At 42.7% G+C, this 22,287-nt stretch overlaps 1 protein-coding gene across 2 annotated transcripts in view; it reads left to right on the top strand.

Annotated features, from left to right (window-relative positions):
• Positions 1-22,287, top strand: part of cacng1b (calcium channel, voltage-dependent, gamma subunit 1b) — a 49,425-nt gene that overhangs the window by 15,382 nt on the left and 11,756 nt on the right. For both annotated transcript variants that reach the window (XM_074696882.1, XM_074696881.1), the window contains exon 2: positions 18,113-18,187. In XM_074696882.1, the coding sequence (XP_074552983.1) occupies positions 18,113-18,187 (75 nt within the window). The remainder of the gene's footprint in view (positions 1-18,112; positions 18,188-22,287) is intronic.

Below are 22,287 nucleotides of genomic sequence, written 5' to 3'. Positions count from 1 at the left end.
TCCTTTACACTTTTTGAAAGTGAGGACATTTGTTGGATGGAGCTCATTTAAGCTCACACTGCACTGATCTCACCAACAACACTCACCGAGAGCAGGGAAAAGAGGGGAGTATGGGCGTTGAGCAGCACTCGTTGGGAACAGATATGAGGAGCTGTAAGAACAATATTTAAACTTCCTTATATACAAACCCTTATCAAAGTTATATGTAAAAAGTTCACTCTGAAAATAATGTTAACAAACCAAATCATTCTAAATTAATGTGACTTTTACTCTAGTTTGACTTCTGTATATTGTTTTTGTTGTCATGACGCATTTTTCAATGTTACGACTGCAAAAAAATGTATAATTATACTACAGAGTGACATATTGACTATGACTGTTGGAAATAAATATCCAAGCAGACAGTCTCTTGCTAGTTTTTTTTTCAGTTTAGTTTTTATCTTTTCAATTAATCTTCTTCATCCCTTCACCACTTCCATTAAATGCAATGATAAACTACTACTTGTATAACTCTGCCTTAATAGACTGCCTATTTTCATGTAAAAGGAGAGCAACCTTACACACAGCCTGATCAGAGCTGAATACCTGATAATGATCTGTGGCGTCAAACATTGATTTAGGCCTTGTTTACACAACGTTTCATCCGAAAACGCTTAAACGCAGTGAAAAAAATCTGCGTTTACAAGGAAATGCAGAGGGACTGAAAATGCTGTAGTTAGCATGCCAGGCCTATAGTTGGTGCTATAACTGTCTTGTCCAGAAGCAGCTTTTGTGAGATCTTCACCGAAGACGAGTTGAGCTGATCATCTGGTGTATTGGGGAATACTAAGTGCAAAAGTGGAGCAGCAGATGCTCATTTTGTTTAAAGACAGTCAGGAGATTCAGAAGATAGAGCAGCACAAGCACAACACGGTAGTTCGTGTAACGGGGGAAAAGCTATAATTTTTAACAATTTATTCTCTTGGGGGGCTCACTGTCCACACAGAAGCCAGACTAGTTTAAAAGATGCAATAATGTACAATTTATTAAAAGATAATCAGTCTCTATGGTAAAACAAATTAAAGTTGATCCCTCGTGACAGTCTTATTCCCTCTTCTTAAGACAGCAGATAGTCCAGATTCTTCACAGGTAGGGAGTGACTCCGTCCAAAGAAGGTGGCAGAAGGCAGGGTCTGGATGCAAGAAAAAGTCACTTTTCGAGTTGTTGTAGATTCACAATCCAGAGTTGTCGGCCATGGGTCCTCAGTAAAATAAAACTATAAAACCAATAAAACCACAAACAGCACAACACTCGATTTTTAAAACAAGGAAACCCAGACTTTTGACTCTGATAAAAACAAATCCACTTAGTGACTCTGTACCCTCTCCTGCACCTGTGTGCCTTGTGGTTCCCGTCACGTCACTGTACGGCTCCAGACCACTCCTTTCGCATCTCCTGCTCGTATCTCGTGCTCTTTGTCACTCCACCATAGCAGACCGCTTCCCTGGCACCCTGTGTTCACTCACACGCGTCTCCGCTATCACACACAACACACCCCTGAAGAGCCTCTAGTGCCACCGCAACAGGTGTTTCTCATCAGCTACTGATTGTGCCCCCCAGGGGAAGGGAGAGAAAACCTTTGTGCAGAAAAAGAGAACAGTCATACCTCCAGTCACACCTCCAAACCCACACACCTTGTGACATTCGTGATGATCGTACCAACAGTACTGCTGTACTGTTGTATGCGTGCGCGCGAGGCAGAGTGTGACGTCAGCGTTACCACTGAAAATGCCAGCTTACTGTTCATGGCAACATTGCCGGGAGCATTTCAGGAAAATCCCACTCTGGAGGCCGTTTTCAAAAGTTTGCGTTTTAGGTCGGCTGAAATGCAGTTTCAGTGCAACCCCGAGGCTAAAACGCAACAAAACTTTTGCTCGCCACCCTAAACCATTGTCGTGTAAATGGCCCCTTAGTCTTGATTTGAGTGTGAACAGGGGTCGATTACACTTAAAAAGGTTGTAAATCCTTTTTATAGGATTTGCATCTGAGTGGCTAGTAACTTTGGGATACTACTAGCCACAGTGGCTGGTGAGCAAAAAGGTTGATGTTAAGCCCTGTATTTATATGTTATATACAGTGGGCTGGCCTAAAGATGTGTTTCCTGTTCACATTCCTTGCTTATTGTGTTAAGATGCATTTTTTCAACATGTCAATTCAATGAAACTTTCAAATGTCATGCTTCCTTCTTACCTTTTTAAAAAGATTTTTCCCATTAAAATAACATTGTGACAAACAACCCAAAACTTTGTGACAACCATCCCCATGGAGTTGGTTGTCAGTGTCTTTGATTGTAAATTCCCTTTTTGTTACAGTATGTTCAGAACTGAGAGAGATACCCGGTTAAAACCAACAACTCAAGCTATTTATTGTAGGAATGACGACTAAAAGATGTATTAAAGATGAGCAATTCACACTAGAGCAAAAAGTGAGACAGCTAACCCTGTTCTCCCCTACTTGAGTTGGTATTACATTACAGGGTCAGTTAAATAAGAACAGTGGGGCAAGGATTTCAGAAGATCAGACAGTGAAGGAAGCACATAATTCTTGGAGCACCTGCACAGAGTGAAACAGACCCAAACTGAACTACAAAGCAAACAGCATCTTGGCCCTCTGGTGTGTTAGCACATATTTAAAACAACTGTCTTGCATGTATTTGAAGCAAAAATGGCCTTTTTATTTTTGACTGAGCTTCGCTGTGTATCACATTTAATTCACCCCAGTTAATGTGAACATGTGGTGGATTCAGGGTCAGCAGAAAATGTTTTCAATAACCCATCAGGGGCTAAAAATCAACTTTCAGTGAAGTCTCTGTAACACTCATCTAACAGGGTGCTATCACAGGGCTAACACATAGAGACAAATCATTACACACACACACACACACACACACACACACACACACACACACACACACACACACACACACACACACACACACACACACACACACACACACCAATGGGCAATGTACTGTGACCAAGCATGTTTTCAGACAGTAGGAGGAAGCAAGAGAGAGCCCACGCATGCACAGGAAGAACATGTAAATTCCACCCAGAAAAAGCAGAGCTAACCACTGCACCACCGTGCAGCCCTGTCTTCATGTGTTACAGTACAATGAGATATGAAACTCATCCAGACTTTTAAACATGTTAGTGCAGTGGATCAGCAGTGAAAAAGATATCTCAAATGGTGATGTAAGTATGAAAGTTGACACTCGTACTCTCCAAAGGAAACCCTTTCAGGAACAGGTGTTTGCCACTTAAAATTGAACGATGGCAACCTTTTTCAAGACAACCGCTGCTTTGACATATATTCGTTAACACATCCGGAAGTTCACCACTCCTCTGGAAAAGGGCAATGGTCTACGAAAAATGAAAGATGAAAACAATCTTCTCCCAGAAGAACCTCTGAAATCTCTTAAAGTGTTGGTTGACTTTGAATTCCTTTTTTTTTAGGAGCACTGTCCCTTCAGCACCACAGCTGTGTTACTTCACTCATCTTTCCTCAGACTCCTAGGGCTCTAATTTTGTAGACCGGGCACAAGCGCAGGCACACCTGCCCTGCGCTGGCCTTTGCCACGCAGACAGGGCGTGACCGGCCCACTTTGCAAGTTTCCTGCAGTGCCAAGAGAGGTGCAGAGGAGCGCAGAGGAGCGCAGAGATGGGCGTCCACACCTCTCTCCGCGCAAAATTTCCCCGGTGGGTTGATGGGCCAGTGGGCCAGTGGGCCACAGCCGCAACATGAGAGAGAGGGGGTGGGGTGGATTAGGCTGTGGCAGAGTCGCCTGTCAATCACACTGCCCGAACGGGGGACAGTGCCAGACAGCGTTGTTGGAGGATTTGGGACTGATTTTTTTTTTTTTTTTTTTTGGGGGTGGGGGGGCGTCTACTGATGTGCTAGGCTGAGTCGAAGTCCCGAGCTGTTGTTCAGTCCCAGTCTGCCACTGCTCAGGAGTGCCCCCAGCACCCCAAAAGACCTCAGCCTCCTCAGCAGATAGAGTCTGCTCTGACCCTCTTGTAAAGTGCAGTAGTGTTTACAGTCCAGTCCAGTTTATGGTTGAGATGAACACCTCGGTACCTGTAAGAAGTGACATTTACGGAGTTTATAAGAATTTATAAAAAGTTTATGGTGAGTTAATTATGTTTTTTACCTGTTTTGTTGAACCCAATATAGCCAAAAAATACGGTTTTGCTTTTCATGTGGTCAGTCTCTGAAATCAGACTGAACATGATTAATGCACTGCTGTGTTTTTCAGGTTTCAGGTTTAATCACTTTCAGGTCACATTTGGCATTAAGTACATTTCCTTTCCATCAAAAATCTGACATTTGTAAATTTGACTTAAAAGTGTTTTTCTAATTTAGATTTTTTTTATTGTAAAAATGTTCTGTAAAATGAAAATTTAAGAAAAGTTTGTAAAAGTGTTTCAAACTTTGTAATTTTGGCTTGCACTTCTCAGCCATAATAGTTTATGCTGTAGTCAGACCAGAAAAGTCCTTTGATCCACTTGTTAGGTCCGGACCAAAAGCAGAATTTATTTTTTTCGTTTGGTGGGGTTCGTAATCAGATTGTACTTTTTGCAAGTGGACTTTATTCTATAAACACATCCATGTGTGTGACGATCAGTGCTCTCATTGGACAGCACTGACAAAGGGCGGCACACAGAATACAGACCTGGAAATGAAGGTAAACATGTGTTTGTGCTCTTATTAGAGCTGCAAAATCATTTTCAGTTTCAAGAGCAGCTCCTTCAAAGAAGGCTTAACAACACCATTTACAATTTTGGAACAGCAAAGACAAATGCGCAAAGCAAGGAGACGCTATGCTCTGCGTGTCCTGACCCACAACATGCTAGCAACAGCGTGGCTAAACAGAAGACGGAGGATCAGGTATGAACCAAAGACGGTTAGGTTACGGTGGCTTTATAGGCCCAAAAGGCGCATGTATCCTGTAGTTAGTTCGGATGGACCTTGGTTTGTATTCAGACCTGCACCGGAGAACCACGAACCGCACCAGAGTTTGTTTGGAAGCGGACCGAGACCACCTCAAAAAGTGGGCCTCGGCCGGGTTGTTTGGTCCGCACCAGGGTTCGTTTGTGTCTATTCACACCTGCATGAAAAGTCCGCACCAGCCTGGGAAACGAATCCTGGTCCGTTTAAAGTGGACCAAACAGTCCAGGTCTTTGGGGTTGGAATAAAAGCCAAGATTTATTTGGATGAGTATTTATTCCTTATTTCTGACAGAAACCTCAAGAAGACTTAATACGGGATGGAAAAGTTCTCGAACCAATAAGAAATCTGTGCAGCCGGTCACTGGGTTTATGGTAGCTGTTTTTCTACCTTTGTGCGATGAAAGGTGAGGGTTTTATTCAGAAGCAAAGCACAGTGATGAAAAAAGAAATATGCTGTTGGAAAGTGGACTACACTCTGTGAGCATACCCAGCACTTTACCCAAGCCAGCAGTGGTGATTGGACCTAATAATAACACACATTTGCATTTTCCCAAACACAGAGGGAGATATTCATCAGGAGGCACGCACACAAACACTGTTTCATTTGCGGCACAATTACACTGCCTTCCAAAAGAGGTTGTATAACAGCAGAAGCAAAGCGGTGAACCCAGATGACTTTGAAATTAGCTTCCCACAAAATGACGCATGACAGCTTGAGTGCTGTAAAAATCAGGTGAACCCGAAGAGGTTAACATCGCCCTGGGAAATAAAGCACGCACATGATGGTTTAGTGTGCACGTGAGCACTCCTTCATGCATGTGCGTAAAGACAACAGGGATGAGGTGTTTATGAGAGATTTTTTATGAGGATCCAAGAGGTCAACTAACATATTTGCTGGTTTTAGAGTGGAGAGACATCACAACCAGAGCACTCCCAACTCCAAAAGAAATCCTCCTTTTCTGCATCTTCTAGTGACAAGATGCTTGGCCCATGCCTACGGAACGATAACCTTAAAAAGCAACCATAAGCCACCAAAATCACTCTTTGGATACAGGAAATGTTTCTCTCCCGTCTGCCAATTTCTTACTTTGGCTGCAAAGTTGACAGTGTGGAGGTGTGCAGCTGATTGAGTATTCAGAAAACAAGTTCAAAATCTGAATGAATCACTCTTCATTATGTAAATATGAAAGAAAACACAGAGAGCGGCTGCCTTCACTTACAGATTGAGCTAGACTGGGCTTTGCAGATTAAGATGGTGCCAGTCAGACTTGTTAAAGGGGACATATCATGCTGATCCCTGATTTAATACTTACATATGATATAATAAATTTGAAAACAAGACCTTTCATCCCCTGAATTTTCAAAAAATGAGATATTGTATTTTTTCTGATATCCTAGAACGAGATTTGATGCCTCTGAAAATAGGTCATTGCCATTTGGCTGCAAGATTTCGACCTTCATGAGGACACGAGGATCTTTTCTTTTTATTGGAGTAATCTAATAAAGCAGCTCCTCCTCTGTGATGTCAGTTAGTCACACAACCGCCACCGAGGGATACACCCACCAAGAGCCGAGTATCCCCCCTCAGATGCTGGATGCAGGGACTCGGCTCTGCTGAGCAGCTCGGCTTTACATGGTGAATTAGCAGTTAAAACACTGTAGTTTTAGCAGACGTCGTAATACTTGTGACACTGATATTTGCATGCTTGTTCTGACATGCACTGTGAACCTGGACCACAATAATGCTGCGGTTATAACATAGTGATGAACTGACGGTAGAGGCGATCTTTAGACTACACTTTCAGCATGATGGATAAAACAGACAGAGAAAAGTGAAGGAGCAGGATGGAGCCCTGTTCTAGAAATAGTTTATTGGTGAAGTCTGCCTATATTTCCACGTATAAACTATACATGTTACAGTACTGGTTTGACTCACCACACTGAAGCGTCCTGAGATGATCTGTGTGGAGGTGGATTGTCTTCCTCCTGAGCTGCAGAACCGTCCGGGTCTGACTCGGGGTCCAATACAAAAGGACGTATCCTACACTCAGCCATTTTACTAGTGCTATCAATGCCTTACGGTGAAGTTTTGGCAAACAGCAAACTCGCTCGGTCTGCTCCATCCAATATGGCGATTTTGTAAATACTGCCATGCTGCAAAAACCGCCCCCTGGCTCTACCCCCTCCGCCCCTCTGATAGAACCGACCAATCAGAGCACAAAGGGCTGTGACTTTGCGAGGTTACTGGAGGTCATTCTTGAAATGGAGCGTTTCAACAAGATCTTCAGAATGGCCTTAAAATGAGAATATTGAGAACGCTATTGTGGGGCAATGAAGGAACTAAATGACTTGTACTGAGGGCAGAAATGCTTTACCGGCATCCTAGTCTGGCATAGTGAAAAGGAGAAACAAGCATGATATGTCCCCTTTAATATTTTGATTTAATACTGAAGGCCAGGCCGCTCATGCAAAGAAACACTCTTTCAGGCTTCCATAAACATGCAAACACATGCAGGACTGAGCTGAGATGAACGTCCTGTGCCGATGTGTCCCAGTTATCACAGCTCCTGGTGGAATAGAAATTTAACTCCCACCATCACCACCACCACCCATCCTATTCACATTGACCCAGAATTAGTCGGTCATTCAGCTAGAAAAAGAACAGCCCTCACCTACAAAAACTTCTCCGTCCCAAAATATGAAGACAGCATTTTCAAGAAGAAATTCAAAGCGTCTGTGCAGCTCCAATCATGAGGAAAGCACAACTTTGGAAAAGTAGGTTGGTTTAAGACGGAAAATCACTGCAGAAATGAGAACAAAGAACAAAGAAAAGACAAAAAAGGCAGACAGGTGTAATAACAGGTGGAAATGACAGGGAGGGAGGAAAGAGTCCAGGCTGTGTATCAAAGCGAGGAGGTGGCAGCAGAGTTTAATGGAAAGAGGCGAAACTAAAGTGACAGGCGATTCTAATCACTCAAGCCTCCAGAACTAAATCTGCCCATTAGCCAGACTGAAAGGTCGCCTTCATGTCCTTCTCCAGTGTGGATGTCCACCACAGTTATAATACACACTGGATTTTATTTCCAGGAACATAAAACATTTCTTTGGAGTTTCTTCGCAGAGAAATTTATGGTTAATTTAGGAGTTGGAAGCATTAGTCTTCCAGTTTTGGCCATGTGAAGCTGTGGCTGAGACGAAAACAGTGTGAGGTGCCTGGAATCAGATGAAACAAGGCTTTTATTCAGCTCCCAGATAAAGAAACAACAAAGAGACTTTGTTTTCAAGACAAACCTTTTTACCTGATCCTCCAATTTGCAGTCACTTGTTGTTGACTCGCTGTGTTGTTTGCTTGCTTTTTTGTTGGTTGGTTTTCTCATGCAGCCCCCAACCTGCAACCAATCAATGAATCAATGGAACACAAATCTTAGCACCACTTACAAATAATACACCAAACATTTCTGCAAAACAGCCCCAATAAAGGGGTTCCAAGTTACTTCCAGCAGGTATGTTGGCGAATTAGTGAAGCTATCGTCTTCCTCTTAAAGGTGAGTTTTAGCTTCATGGAGCTTTCAGGTTTTGACTCTCAGCCTTTGCAGATCAAAGGGGATCCTGAAGAGGCCTCATTTATTCTGATCATCATGTTGATGGTGTTGATGCTGAGGGACATGTCTCATAGCTGGAGAAACAACAGGCAGAAAGCTCCATGACAGACACATCACCCTCTGATAGCTCATGTTCTGTTTGACAGAGCTAGCCTTCAACAATGAAGCACCAATCCACCTCTGACTGTCAGAGAGAAAAGAAAACTCTCAGACAGAGAAACAACAACGTTTGTTAGACTGTACCATAAACAATAAACAATGACCTTTACAACCAATAAACGTTGCTACGGAAACGTACTCCAACGGTGTCACCTTTACCTGTGGAGCAGAAAACAGCCAACTTCAGCGTCGTCCTTCAGACCCAACTTTTTCATTGATGACCCCCAGCTTGGAAAGTCTACACCCATGTTTACTCTCCTTTTAGTCGTTGTCTGTCCCACTTTCTCTTCATTTCTTCCTGATCTTTTTGGAGCAAAATCTGATGATTTACACTCATGATGCATATTTGTCATTCTCCATCAGAAAATACTCTCAACAACAATTCTTTAAAGGTCCCATATTCTGCTCCTTTTCTGCAGTTTAATATGGATCATTGATGTCTTCATGAAATGGTAGTAACATGTTTTGGTCCAAAAAGCCAATAAATCAAGCACAGCAGCATTGTTTCCAGGCTCTCATAGCCCCTCTGTTCAGAACGCTCTGATTTAGTGGGCGTGGCCTTCATATGTAAATGAGCCACCGCCGATACCATGTCACTGAGAGCAGCGCCATGTAACCATGACTACCGAGCCCCAAGTGCACAATGTTTAGAAAACAGCAAAGCTCTTCTACCGTAACATTACAGGCTAAAACAACAGGCGAACTACAGCTAAAGTTAGCATCCTGAAGTTAACACAGAGACAGGGGGGACACTGAGGAAAAGCTCTGACATCTGCTCCACAGCACACAGTATTTAGAATACTCACATTTCCAGGGTCCCAGGTTTGTTGGTGGATGGTTGGTAATGCGCCTGGATTCAGGATCAGTCTATTGACTAGCCCTCTGTTGTCTCAATGTCCAAAGTTGGAAAAGGAGTCGGCTGTAAATGACTAGCACACATCTGCACAGTTTTACTGAGTGTAGCTGGCACATTTCCTTGATTAATGAACTCTAGCCACTTACACTAAGTTCACACAGGAAGCACCGCGCGCGGAGCGGGGGCGCCGCGCATGGTGCTTGGCTGTTTGCACATGAAGCCTTTTCTGCTGCGCTCTGTGTGTGTGATCAGACATCGACTCAGCTCGGCAGTGATCGGACGTTTCTGTCTGCTCCGTCCAAACTTTACAACTGGCGCTTACGGTGCGGCAGCTGGTGGAAAAACTAGAGAGAAGCGGAGCGGAGGCGCTCCAGAGCGCGAGCCGTTCCGCGCGGGTGCTGTGTGAACAATTACATCGGTTAACCCCGGTGCCGATCCGAAACTGCTGTGCGCGGCGCGTCCTGTGTGAACCTTACGTTAGTCTTGTCTTCTTCTGAGATGGGAAGCTTGTGCATGGAACCATGTGGCTGTTTACAGCCAAAAACAAAGCAGTGATGGCTCTTCAACTTTGGTATTCCTCTCCTCCAGCAGCGGGGAGGAGGTTCAGGGGTATCTGCTCTGGTGGACCAATCAGGTCAGACTTGCTCCTCATTGGTCAAAAAAGGGAATCGCTGACGTCGGCAAATCCCCCCAAATCCAAACAGCTCGTTTTAGGTCAGGATTTTACATTAACAAGCACTATTAAGTACAGGTTTTTTAATTAAATGTCACATTTTGTGGGCTGGGAGGAAAGCTTAAGACCCATTTTTGCATGATATGAGACCTTTAATGCAAAACAATAAAAGAACACCTTTTCTTTTTTAACATGCAATGCAACTAATTGGTGGGGGTTGGTCTTTATGCTGGATGGAGGACAGACAGAGATGAAGAAGTCGCAGCAGAAAAGAAGAAGGAGACTCAATTTATAGCTGCCCTGTTAGCCTTGACTGAAGTGTCTGGCTTCTAATGCAGCACAAAATATGTCTGAGATGATAAACACAAGAGAAGTGCCTGCACCCAAATAAAGTGTCCTCAGCAGTTTGAAAATTGGTTGGATTATGTTAAAAGACAGGATGTTCGTGGACGCTCCAGCCTGCAGGAACTGTTGAACAACAGTGGCTGCAAATGGGAGAAAATAGGAAATAATCAGGGGAAAAGCCTGAGACATGATTGGTGGATATTCAGCCAAAGGCATCAGAGTGGTCAGCTGTCGTGAACATTTTAAACTTCAATAATATTGAGGTAAAATTTGGATATCCTGACAGTTGTAATGTGAATAAAGCAAAAATAAATTAGAAAAAAACTATCAGCAATTTCACAACAAAGTGTCACATTTGCTTATCATGAAAAAGGACACTGACAGTAAGTTGATGACTGTTTGAGTTGGTGACAGAAACTAGCTACTACAGGTTCCTGGCAGGAGGCTGGTGCTGGAGTAAGCTTGTTGACACAGTCTTTGGCAGTCCGCTGTGACCAAAGAGTGTGACGGCCTGGTCTGCAGTTTGCTGAGAAAATCTTTCCTGGAAAGTGTCCCCCCAAATTCCAAAAGTGCTGCCAGAGAAAAATCATGCCTTGTTCTTTTTCATGGACACACAGGCTGTGTTACTACTCAGAAACTGACCAAAATTCTAGTGGGGCTGATTTGGCTCGGGTAGTACCCCAAGTGCACAGAGGCTACAGTCCTTGTTGTCCTGGTCATATGATCAGTTCATGGTGCTGACATGATTTTGTGCACGTCATTCCCCAAACCCTTTCACCTATTATTTCCTGTCTCTTTGTAGCTCTCTGCTAAAAAGGAAATAAGCCTAAAATAACCACTAAATTAATAAAAATGATCCAAATAATTCTTTTCTCTTTCTCCTTTTTCTTTTTTTTTTATAAAAAAAGCCCAAACCCTGTTGTAATAAATGTTTCAATGAGAAAGGGTTGTTGTAGCCAGGGGGCACAGAGTTTTTTTTCCACCGCATAAAGCCTGAATCAAAATATGTTTTTATTAAACATTTGTATCTGTAGAAAAACATACTTACATAAATAAAAATAAGTTTGTAAAGCTTACCTGAATTCACATTGTAAAGGACAGAAGTAGCACTAGAAAATAGAATAGAAAAGAAAATAGAAAATACTTTATTTATCCCCGGGGGGAAATTCAGGAGTCACAGCAGCAATCAAGAAAACGAAAGTAAGAAAGTGTATAGATAGTGCAAAAAGGTCCACAGGAAAATATATGACGACAGCCCGTTCACCACTCTCCAGCCCAGCCAGTCTCCACCTCCACAGGGTCCAGGACTGAGCCTCCCCCCCAAAAAATTAAATATAAAAAATAAAAAAACCCTAACCCTGGAGCCATGTCTGTGAATAGCATGATGCTACGCTGCCCTCTGGTATTCCCTCTGTTGCTGGGTTAGCATGGCTAGCTCGTCCATCTTTTTGGAGATAGATCTTATGTGCCCAATAACGATGGATAGAAGGACAGGTTGATGTCGTCACTTCTTAGCTCACACCTGAGAACCAGCATGTCGTCCTCACCTCCTTCTCCTCACCTTGTGGGAAGACATCAGGCCTTACACCAGTTAGCATTGACATGCTACAGACTGCTAACAGCTAAGTTTGCATGTAAAAAATGCAGCCATGGTTACATGTAGGATCTCCAGACAGACACAGGAGAGAAAGTAATAAAAACATCGCTGAAGCCACAAAAAGTTTGGTGTACATGACCAACAAATGGACCATACAAAGTAATGATCCACTCCAAACACAAAGATGACGAAAAGGGAGGAACATTTTTTTTACAAGAAACGGACAAAAAAAGAGAGTTGCTGCAAAAGGCAGCCATGGCCAACAGGGCGGGGCCTAGCAACCATACTATTTCAGGTAATAACAAATTTATAAATCCTCAAACTGGCTTAGGCGTATTGCCAAAATACCTACTCCTCAACATTGCAATGTACAATAAAACATGTAACTACTGTTTACATGAATAAAATGAATTCTAGTCCTGGCTGGTGTGATTCATCTGACTTTCTGAGTTGGAGATTCAACTTTGGATACGGACAGTTTCATATATCTGCCATGGAAATATTTCACCAGTCCATCTGGGTAGCAGCTCTTCAGATTTGTTTTCAGAGGCGGGACTTTCAAAAAAAATCAGCAGCTGGTGATTGGATGACCGTTCTGATTGACACACTCACCACAGACCAATCCACATCAAGCCACAGTATGATGTAGCTTATGTTTGCCGCTGCTGAAAAACAATAGACGAACAACTACAGGAACACGAGAAACAGCTGTGAAAAAGGCGTTAGACGACAGCTTCCTTTTTTATAAATTTAACTTAAGAATCAAAGGAACGCTGACAAGTACGAAAGTCTGCTGACGTCTCGTCTGCTCCCACAGCTCCTGTGACTCTTCCCTGATTGGGCCGGTCAGAATTTAGCCGAGTGAATTTGTTGGTCATTGGAGCCTGACAAGATGGACCTGCAGGATTTCAGAAACTGAATCAGGCAGGTCCCTCTGCTCTGCAAGGTTACCAAAATACCAACATTTGTGACACCATGAATGCACCTTTAGCTTTAGCACTCAATCGCCAGACTTTTCATGTGCGCTGCATTCATGTCAATCAGTCTAACTAACAACATGTCTCCAAATAAGATTCTAGTGTCAGTATTGCATTACATTATTCTACAGTGTAGAATAGAATAAACATATAGTAGATGATATGTCAAAGCCATGTGAAAAAAAAAGTCCATCTTTCATGAAATAAACAACAGAAAGTTTGGAAACTTGATGCTCATTGTTGGCTACATCTGGCTCAATTTGCTCATAAACTTCTGAAGAGCCATGCTGAGCCTGACAGCTTGGCAAGCGCAGCAACAGAAACTTTCTCTGCCTTGTTTTGTTTTACACTCTTCATTTCATCAATACAGAGCAGATAACTGGAGGCTCTTTCAAAGCTCCCTTCCTCAAAGGTCCCCCTACTCTGTCTTTGTGTGGAGGGCAGATAATTGGCTTCATAGCGGCTGGAGAAACACACATTAGCTTTGATTAGCTTAGCCCCAGAGGTGGGTACACCTAATGAGAGGAGACTAATGAAAATAATATATTTACAGATCCACTGCACTGTGATCTTTCCTCCTATTCCCCCTCTCTCCATTACTCCAGCCTGTCAATCCCCTCACACACACACACACACACACACACACACACACACACACACACACACACACACACACACACACACACACACACACACACACACACACACACGTGCACATACACACACATAAGTATTCATGCTCTCCTCCTGATTTGCTTGTACATGGGTAAATAGATAGGACTAGCCAAAACCTGCAGCAGCCTGTTGCTAGGTTACCTCTTTAGTGATTCTTTCTCATCCTGGGTAACAAACAGCTCCTCTGTTGCCTTGTACACACACATACACACACATCGTACATGAACACACATATATATGCAGACACCAGCACCCAAACATTGTCCATCTTTGTGGGGAGGGAGAAAGAGAACCTGTCTGTTTTATGGGTTTAATCTCAGCCAGAAGGGTTGTTCTTGGAGGGAAGAGGGGGACACTCACTTGGCCTTACAGCTTCCCCTCCATCTCCACCCAGCCCGTCCAAACAGATTGATGTGTGCACTGACTGCTCGCAGAATTGTTTAGGCTTTATTCAAGATTGTGATCAAAGCTGCACAATGCAGAAATGTTTCATTGCTGTGCAGACATTGGTGTGAAGAGGTTTCTGGGAGTAATCATGGCAAACATGGAGAGCAGAGGAGGATTTGAGGCTGTAGTTTAGGAGGACACAGAGCCGCTGAATACACATCTGATCAAACTGTAGAAGAAGAGCCACAACAGTTTCTTTTTTTTTACTGATGCTATAAATCTAGAAAATAGCATGATATAGACACTGTGTCCTTGAGTTGGTAAGTTTCAGGAATGTGTTTCAATCAAAGACCAGATGTGGGAGATAAAGTGCACACAATCAGTTTACAACATCTTTGCTTCCATTTTTAATTAATTCTGCTGTCATTTTTTACTTTAACCCTTCATCACTTTTTAAATTTTGTTTTCAAATGCAAATGTTGAGGAGCGATGATTAGGCCATGTCCCCACGTAGCCAGGTATTTAGGAAAACGCCTATATTTTCATACGTTTACGCCTGTCGTCCACACGAAACTGCAGTTTTATGTCACCAAAAACAATGTTTTCTACAAACTCTGGCCAAAGTGGAGATTTGGAAAACTCTGGTGTCATGGTTTTGTGTAGACGCTGGTAAACAGAGTTTTCAGTTCTTAAACGTCACAGCTGAATGACGGGGGATCATTCTGGTTGGCTGACACGGGTTTTACGTCTGGAAAATACAGCCCATTACGGGTTTGGCATGCCTCGAGCCCCACTCCCTGGCTGATTTACCTGCTGCGTGTGAACAGAAGTATTTTTCAAAACCAACGAGGGGGGAATAATCGTTTTTGAAAATACCTGGCCACGAGTGGACATGGCCTCAGTAGTTAAAGGACAACTCCGTTTTTTGTGTGCATGCTCATATACTCACCCAGACAAACATCGTGCAGCTCGGAGTCCTTCAGAAGTTATTTAGATCCAACTGATTTTAGCCGCACTTAGCGGGGGCCACGGCAAGGGAGCTTCAGCGCGGGACATAATCTCTGCAAAATCGCTCATTTCGGCTATATTTTTCATCCATCACCAGTGTTATCATAAAGTAAGCTCGTCTACCGGCTTCAGGTGGGTCAGCTGACCCAGAGCTGACCTGGTAAACTAACTTTAGATGACATCATAGCGGCGCGACACAAAAGTACAGTTGATTTACTTTTTGCCGACATTGCTGAGCAACATGGCAGAGTATTTTTCTGATGTCGAAGAGTCAGACTACGACTTCGAGTTTGATGGTTGTCCTTACCGGTTTGAGCCTGAGTAAACGGGCGAGGAGCTCCATGAAAGAAGGATGCAGAGGGAGAGAGACGAAGAGCTGGCTCAAGAACAACAAACAGGAGCACGTCCACGACTCAATGTGAACTGGTGGTGTGCTTGTGGACAGTGTTCGCCTATGGCAACAGATGAGGAGTGTGTTTGCTGCTTAGAGTGGGACTTGAGACCGGCTGACACGCGTATGGATCTATCCAGGAATATATGTCTGACTACTTTGGGGGATTTCTCTGCAATGGATGAAAAAATATAGCAGAAATTAGCGATTTTGCAGCGATTATGTCCCGTGCTGAAGCTCCCTTGCCGTGGCCCCCACTAAATTCCTTGTTCAATTCCGTTGCTAGGCGCTACCCAAGTAGCTGCCTGTTGCAGCAGCTCTCTCGTCTTTGTCCGTTTCTTGTAATTTTTTGTCTCTTTTTCGTCATCTTTGTATTTGGAGTGGATCATCACTTTGTATGGTTCATTGTCGGTCATGGACACCAAACTTTTTGTGGCTTTGGCGATATTTTTTACTACTTTTCTCCTGTGTTTGTCTGGAGATCCTACATGTAACCATGGCTGCATTGTTTACATGCAAAATTAGCAGTTAGCAGCCTGTAGCATGTCAATGCTAACTAGTGTAGGGCTTGATGATTTCCCTCGAGCTGAGGAGGAGGAGGTGAGGACGACGTGCTGGTTCTCGGATGTGAGCTGGGAGGTGACGACGTGGACCTGTCCTTCCATCCATCGTTGTTGGGAACGTGGGATCTAGCCCCGGGGGATGGACGAGCTAGCTGTGCTAACCCAGTGGCATCGTGCTGTTCACGGATGTGGCTGACGGAGCTGACATCGGACGCCAGCACCACATTGGAGGAGCTTCGCCTGCTATGAGCAGACAGGATCCAGGAGACAGAGACTGAACAGACTGCTGGGGAGGCTCAGTCCTGGACCCTGTGGAGGTGGAGACTGGCTGGGCTGGAGAGTGGTGGACGGGATGTCTTCATCTAATTTCTTATGGACTTTTTTTGCACTTTCTGTACTCTTTCTTACTTTTGTTTTCTTAAATGCTGCGGTGACTCCTGAATTTCCCCTCGGGGATAAATAAAGTATTTTCTATTCTATTCTAAATGCTGCTAAAATCTGTTGGATCTAAATAACTTCTGAAGGACTCCGAGCTGCACGATGTTTGTCTGAGTGAGTATATGAGCATGCACACACCTATAAATAAGGCCCAGGTGTCAAAAAACCGGAGTTGCCCTTTAAGACCCTTGCGCCGGCAGATGAATCCCAGGAATGGGGCTGGAAGTTTGAGTGTAGCACCAGTGCAGGAGCTGCTGTCAGTCATTTCAGAACATAGTATGACGCAGACCATTCTAAAGTCAGGGTCTGCAGGAATTTTCATTACTTATTAGAAAATACAGCATTCAAACAGGACTTCTCCTCCTTGGATCAGTGCCAGCAGCAGCACACACCCACAGCCTCTGACTATAACTACGTGAACACACTCACTAGCCCAGCAACCACCTGTAGTACCACATTTCTACACAAGAGCGACTCGAGAGCTGTGCACCTGACTTAACATTCCAGTACAAGCTAATCACGGGTATTTGACACAAACCTGGTTAGCAGAAAGCTAACTTGCATCGCTTCTCATTAGGGATGGGTACCTTTCACTTTTGAAACGATACGGTACCGATATCCGGTACCTGGCAATCGGTACCGGTACTAAACGGTACCAATTTTCGGTATTTTTTTGTGTTTATGTGGTAAAAAATATCAATTTGTTTGATAGTTAAATATATATTTTTTTCAACTTAACATATTTATTCTTCAGTATATAACCTTGCAATGCTGTGTTCATTTCCAGCTTGGAAAATTGCCTACTCTTCCACTCTCTCACAGTCACAAGGATGCATCTAGGTACCTAAACAAGGTACCTTCTGATTCTACGTGAACCGGTATCCAGTACTTTTGACAGAATTCGGTTGGTACCTATAAAAGTACCTAATTTGGTACCCATCCCTACTTCTCATCCAGCTCTCCAAGTTCCTGAAATGGAGAAAAAGTCAAGCCAACTTCACCCTTATTTAGGAAAAAGCTTTATCTGTTTAACTGCTCCGATTAAGTTCTTCCACTCGCAATCATTAACACGCAAAGCAACTCGCGCTCTGAGATTGGCTGAGGTAACCACGTTTACTCTCCACCCAGAAACACCCTGACACAAACATCAACATACAGGCAGAGGAGGGGGTTGAGGCAGACAAAGACACTGACACACATGTATAGAGGCCCAGAGGGGACGATTAAGAAGGATTAAGTAACTTGACTTAGAAATATTTCATCAGTCCAAGGCTGTCTCATACTTTTTTATTGCTCCTTCATGAGATACACCAGGAGATTTCAAGTTTCATTGATGAGTAATTCAGTCTCACAGGGTTTCAGATTCCACCTGAGTCACCTGCTCTCTCCCCCTCATGTATCTTTTCCTGTTCTCTCTCTCTCTCACACTCTCTCTTTCTGTCATCCTTTGCAGCGAAAAACTGCTCCTACTTCAAACACTTCACCTCAGGGGAAGAAGCTGAAGTTTTTGAAGTCAAGACCCAGAAAGGTGGGTGTAAAATACACAAACACAACCACCAGGTTTCCCACACATTACTTCATAGTCAACTAATTTGAAACAGGATTTTAAAAAATGCTAATGCATGCCAGTTTTTCATTTCAACATCACAAATACAAACTCGGCTGTGTGCATGCTGCCTGTTAGATCAGAAGAGGAGAATCTGCTCTGGTTTCTTCCAGTTTTTATCTTCTTATCTCTTCTGCTACAGGATGGTTGCTGTTTCAAAGTTAACGTATTTTAAAGGAGCTCTTTCTCTTTTCATGTGTATACTCACCGACCTTTTCAGCCTCAGCACAATAGCACACAGAGAAGTGTGAGCAACCCACAGACATGTGAGGCAAGAAATAATAGATTGCTAACAAAGATTTAGCTCAATTACGGTTGGTTCTCAGCCAAGTCTGAAGAAAAAAGTAAAAAGAAACATCAAAAGTAGTGAGTCATATGAAGATGAAAGGTAAGAATAATGTATTCATAATGTAAAATTCATGATTTGTAGAAACATTCCTGAACATTAATTAACAGTACTAATACTTTGATGCAAACATATTAGTTATGGAGTTCCTCAGGGGTCACTACAAGGTCCTATTTTGTTTTCCCAGCACATTAATTACTTATCCAGGATTTCAACAGGGTTTGCATATATTTGATTTGCAACATCAACATTATTGTTTCTGAGGAGACATTTTAGTAGTTATTTGTTGCAGAAGATATTGTTAGTTAGAGCCCACAAGGTGCTTTCTGGTTGTGTTGCTTCGGCAACCTGGTGTAGCGCAGTAGATAATTGCATATTTCAAGAGAATTGTTCAAATGGTGATGTAAGCATGTAACTTGGAAAAAATACTCTCTAAGAAACACTCTTTTGAAAAACTCATGTGAGTCGTTTGAAAATTATAGACAGCGGCCAATTTTCAAGATGGCAGCTATTTCTATCAAACGCTCATTACGTCAATAGTTCAAATGGTGATGCGAGCATGGCTTTTGGTACAAATGCTCTCTGAAAGACAACCTAAGAAAAATATCTTGATGACACCTAAAAATTTAAGTTAGCTGTCATTTCAACTAATCAATCTTTATCTATATAGCGCCAACTCATTACAAACATTTTCTCACAACACTATCCAAAAACATTACATCTTTTGAAGGTGGTGGTGGTGGCGGCTCAGTGGTAGAGTCGTAAGGTTGGGGGTTCAATTCCAGGTTCTGCAGTCACCTGCCGAAGTATTTACTGAACCCCAAATTGCACCCACTGTTGTTCAGTGGTGTGTGGATGGGTGTGACTTTGTTAGATAAACTGGTGGTTCTTACAATAGGAACGTCTACCATCAGTGTGTGAATGTGGTGTGGATGGGTGAATGAGACTAGCGGTGTAAAGCACTTTGAGTGATCAGAGAGGATGGAAAAGTGATATGTTGTTCTATTTGTACATGTCTCCATTAGGTCAGCTAATATGCAGCTATAATTCTCAACTCAACTCAACTTTATTTATAAAGCACTTTAAAACAACCTCCGCTGAAACAGAGTGCTGTACATAAAAGTAGTGCAGGAATAAATCAGTAAATAAAACAAATCATTAAAACAAAAGTGCACATAGTAAAATAAGTTGTGACATTGTTCTAAAAATAATCTAAAACAATGAAACAATTAATAAAAACTAAAACAAACCGTAAAACACTAAAACAGCAGAGTCAGAGTCTCAAGCTGGGTTAAAAGCCAAAGAATAAAATGGGTTTTAAGACTTTTTTTAAAAGCGGACAGTGAGGGGGCTCGTCTTATGTGGAGGGGGAGCTCATTCCACAATTTGGGTGCGGCTACTGAAAAAGCTCTGTCCCCTCTGAGCTTACGCTTTGACCTCGGTACCTCAAGGAGCAGCAGATCAGCTGACCTGAGGCACCCAGAAGTAGTGTGGAGATGGAGGAGCTCAGAGAGGTACACGGGGGCCAGACCATTTAAAGATTTAAAAACGAATAAAAGAATCTTAAAATTGACTCTAAAATGCACAGACAGGCAGCCAGTGGAGGGAGGCCAGGATGGGAGTAATGTGCTCCCTCTTACGTGCTCCAGTTAGAAGCCGAGCGGCTGCGTTTTGCACCAACTGGAGACGTGCAAGGGAGCCCTGACTGACTCCCAGGTACAGTGCGCTACAGTAATCCAGCCAAGATGTAATAAAAGTGTGGATTACCATTTCAAAGTGCTGCTGTGCAAGAAAAAGCTTCACTTTAGCCAGCAGCCTTATGTGAAAGAAGCTGGACTTCACCACTGAGCTAATCTGCCGGTCCAATTTAAAATCACTGTCCACCTTAAAACCCAAGTTTGATACTGTTGGCTTTAAATAGTAAATAGTCTGCCAAAGGGGCCCTAAAATCGACCCCTGTGGAACCCCATATGGCGCAGGGCCAGGGCTGGACTCAGAGTTACCTAGTTTTACACTCATGCCAGATATGATTTGAACCACAGCAATTCCGTACCACCAATACCCACTAAATGGCTTAGCTGAGCCACTAGGATATTGTGGTCCACAGTGTCTGCGGTTAGGTCCAACAGAATGAGAATGACATAGTGACCAGAGTCATTAGCCAGAAGAATGTCATTAAAAACTCTTAGTAAAGTTGACTCGGTGCTATGAAGAGTTTTAAAACCAGACTGAAAGACCTCTAAGACCTCATGCTCATCCAGAAAGGACTTTAATGTGTCCTACGACAGCTATGCAGATGACACTCAGATCTATGTGTCAGAGACAGCGGGCAAACATGGGCCTGTTGAGTCACTGTCTCACTGCATTGAACAGATCAGTGTGTGGATGCAAAACAATTTAAGTTCTGGCCCGGTTTATCATTTAGTCCCTTACCTGTTACCTTTAATAAAAATGTATTTTGTTTACAAAGACCCAACATCAAGACGAGATAAGGAGTCTGAGGAAAGATGAATATAGTAGCACAGCTGTTGTACTAAATGGACAGTGCTCCAAAACCATAATTTAAAATCCAACACTTTAAGTGGTAACAGAAATAAAATGTGTTTGCCAACTATTGTTTCCATTTGAAAACAATGATCTCATGTTTGAGATCATTCATCCAGTGCCATTTAAGTCTCCTGTGATCTCTGACCTTCCTTCATGAACATGTCATCTATTGCTCTACTTACCCTTGGCTCAGTTCTTCTACACTGCGACACCCTGTTAAATCAGGTGTGGCAAAATGACTAAATCCTAAAAAACCTAGGGACAAACCAAAAGAATGTGTTTCTGTTAGGGCTGTGACTTTAACGCGTTAATTAGGTTAATTGATTACACTACACATTAACAGGTTATAAAAATCAACGCAAGATTAACTCATGGGCTGCCAGCCATTTCAGAGCATCTTGAACGATCTTTTAAGACCCAAATAATAATGTTTTCTATGACCATGTAAACACCATAGTTACTCAAGAAGAGTTGACTCTCTTCTTTTATGTCTTTCTTCCTGTTTTTGGTCCAAAAAATAGAAATATCAAACTTTTTGGATCATGTTCATCTCGGGCGCTCCATCCTTTGATCCTCTCTATGATCTCTGTCGTCTTTTCTCACGATGGCGCCACTCTTTCTCTCTGAACTACAGTGACACATCCTCAGTTGGAGCGTGAGCTGCCTGAACTTTTCTGACTCGCAGTGTCTCTCTGTGTTTCTGTCATCTCACGTTTGTCCTCATATCCATGCTGAGCTCTCGTCCAAAGAGCGCACCACCCACAGTAGTTTACGAGCAGGATTTTGATTGACAAGCTCTACCAGACCCCGCCTCCCTCCGCTGAAAAATATAATTTACTTCTATAGACGCAGTAAACAGTAACCAAATGTCAATGGCAGGGAACATGGACATTTTAATTAATATTGTCCAGATGAAAAAAAAAGGATTTACAAATCTTCTATTTTTTCGTGTATTCATCACATTAGCCACGCACTATAATTTTGTAATGCCCTAGAATTCAAATTCTTTATGTGGGGACCTTAAGCAGATATAAGATTAAAATGTGATTAATTAGATTAATTAATTTAATTAATTTTAATTAATTAGATTACATTATTTTTTTAATCTCTCCACAAAAACCAAAATAAA

This window comes from Halichoeres trimaculatus, unplaced genomic scaffold (genome assembly GCF_033239565.1).
Source record: "Halichoeres trimaculatus isolate MK-OKI-2021-1 unplaced genomic scaffold, fHalTri1.1 fHalTri1_scaffold_20, whole genome shotgun sequence".
Classification (NCBI taxonomy): Eukaryota; Metazoa; Chordata; class Actinopteri; order Labriformes; family Labridae; genus Halichoeres; species Halichoeres trimaculatus.
The sequence above is the reverse complement of the archived record's forward strand: the minus strand, read 5'-3'. Positions and strand labels throughout refer to the sequence as shown.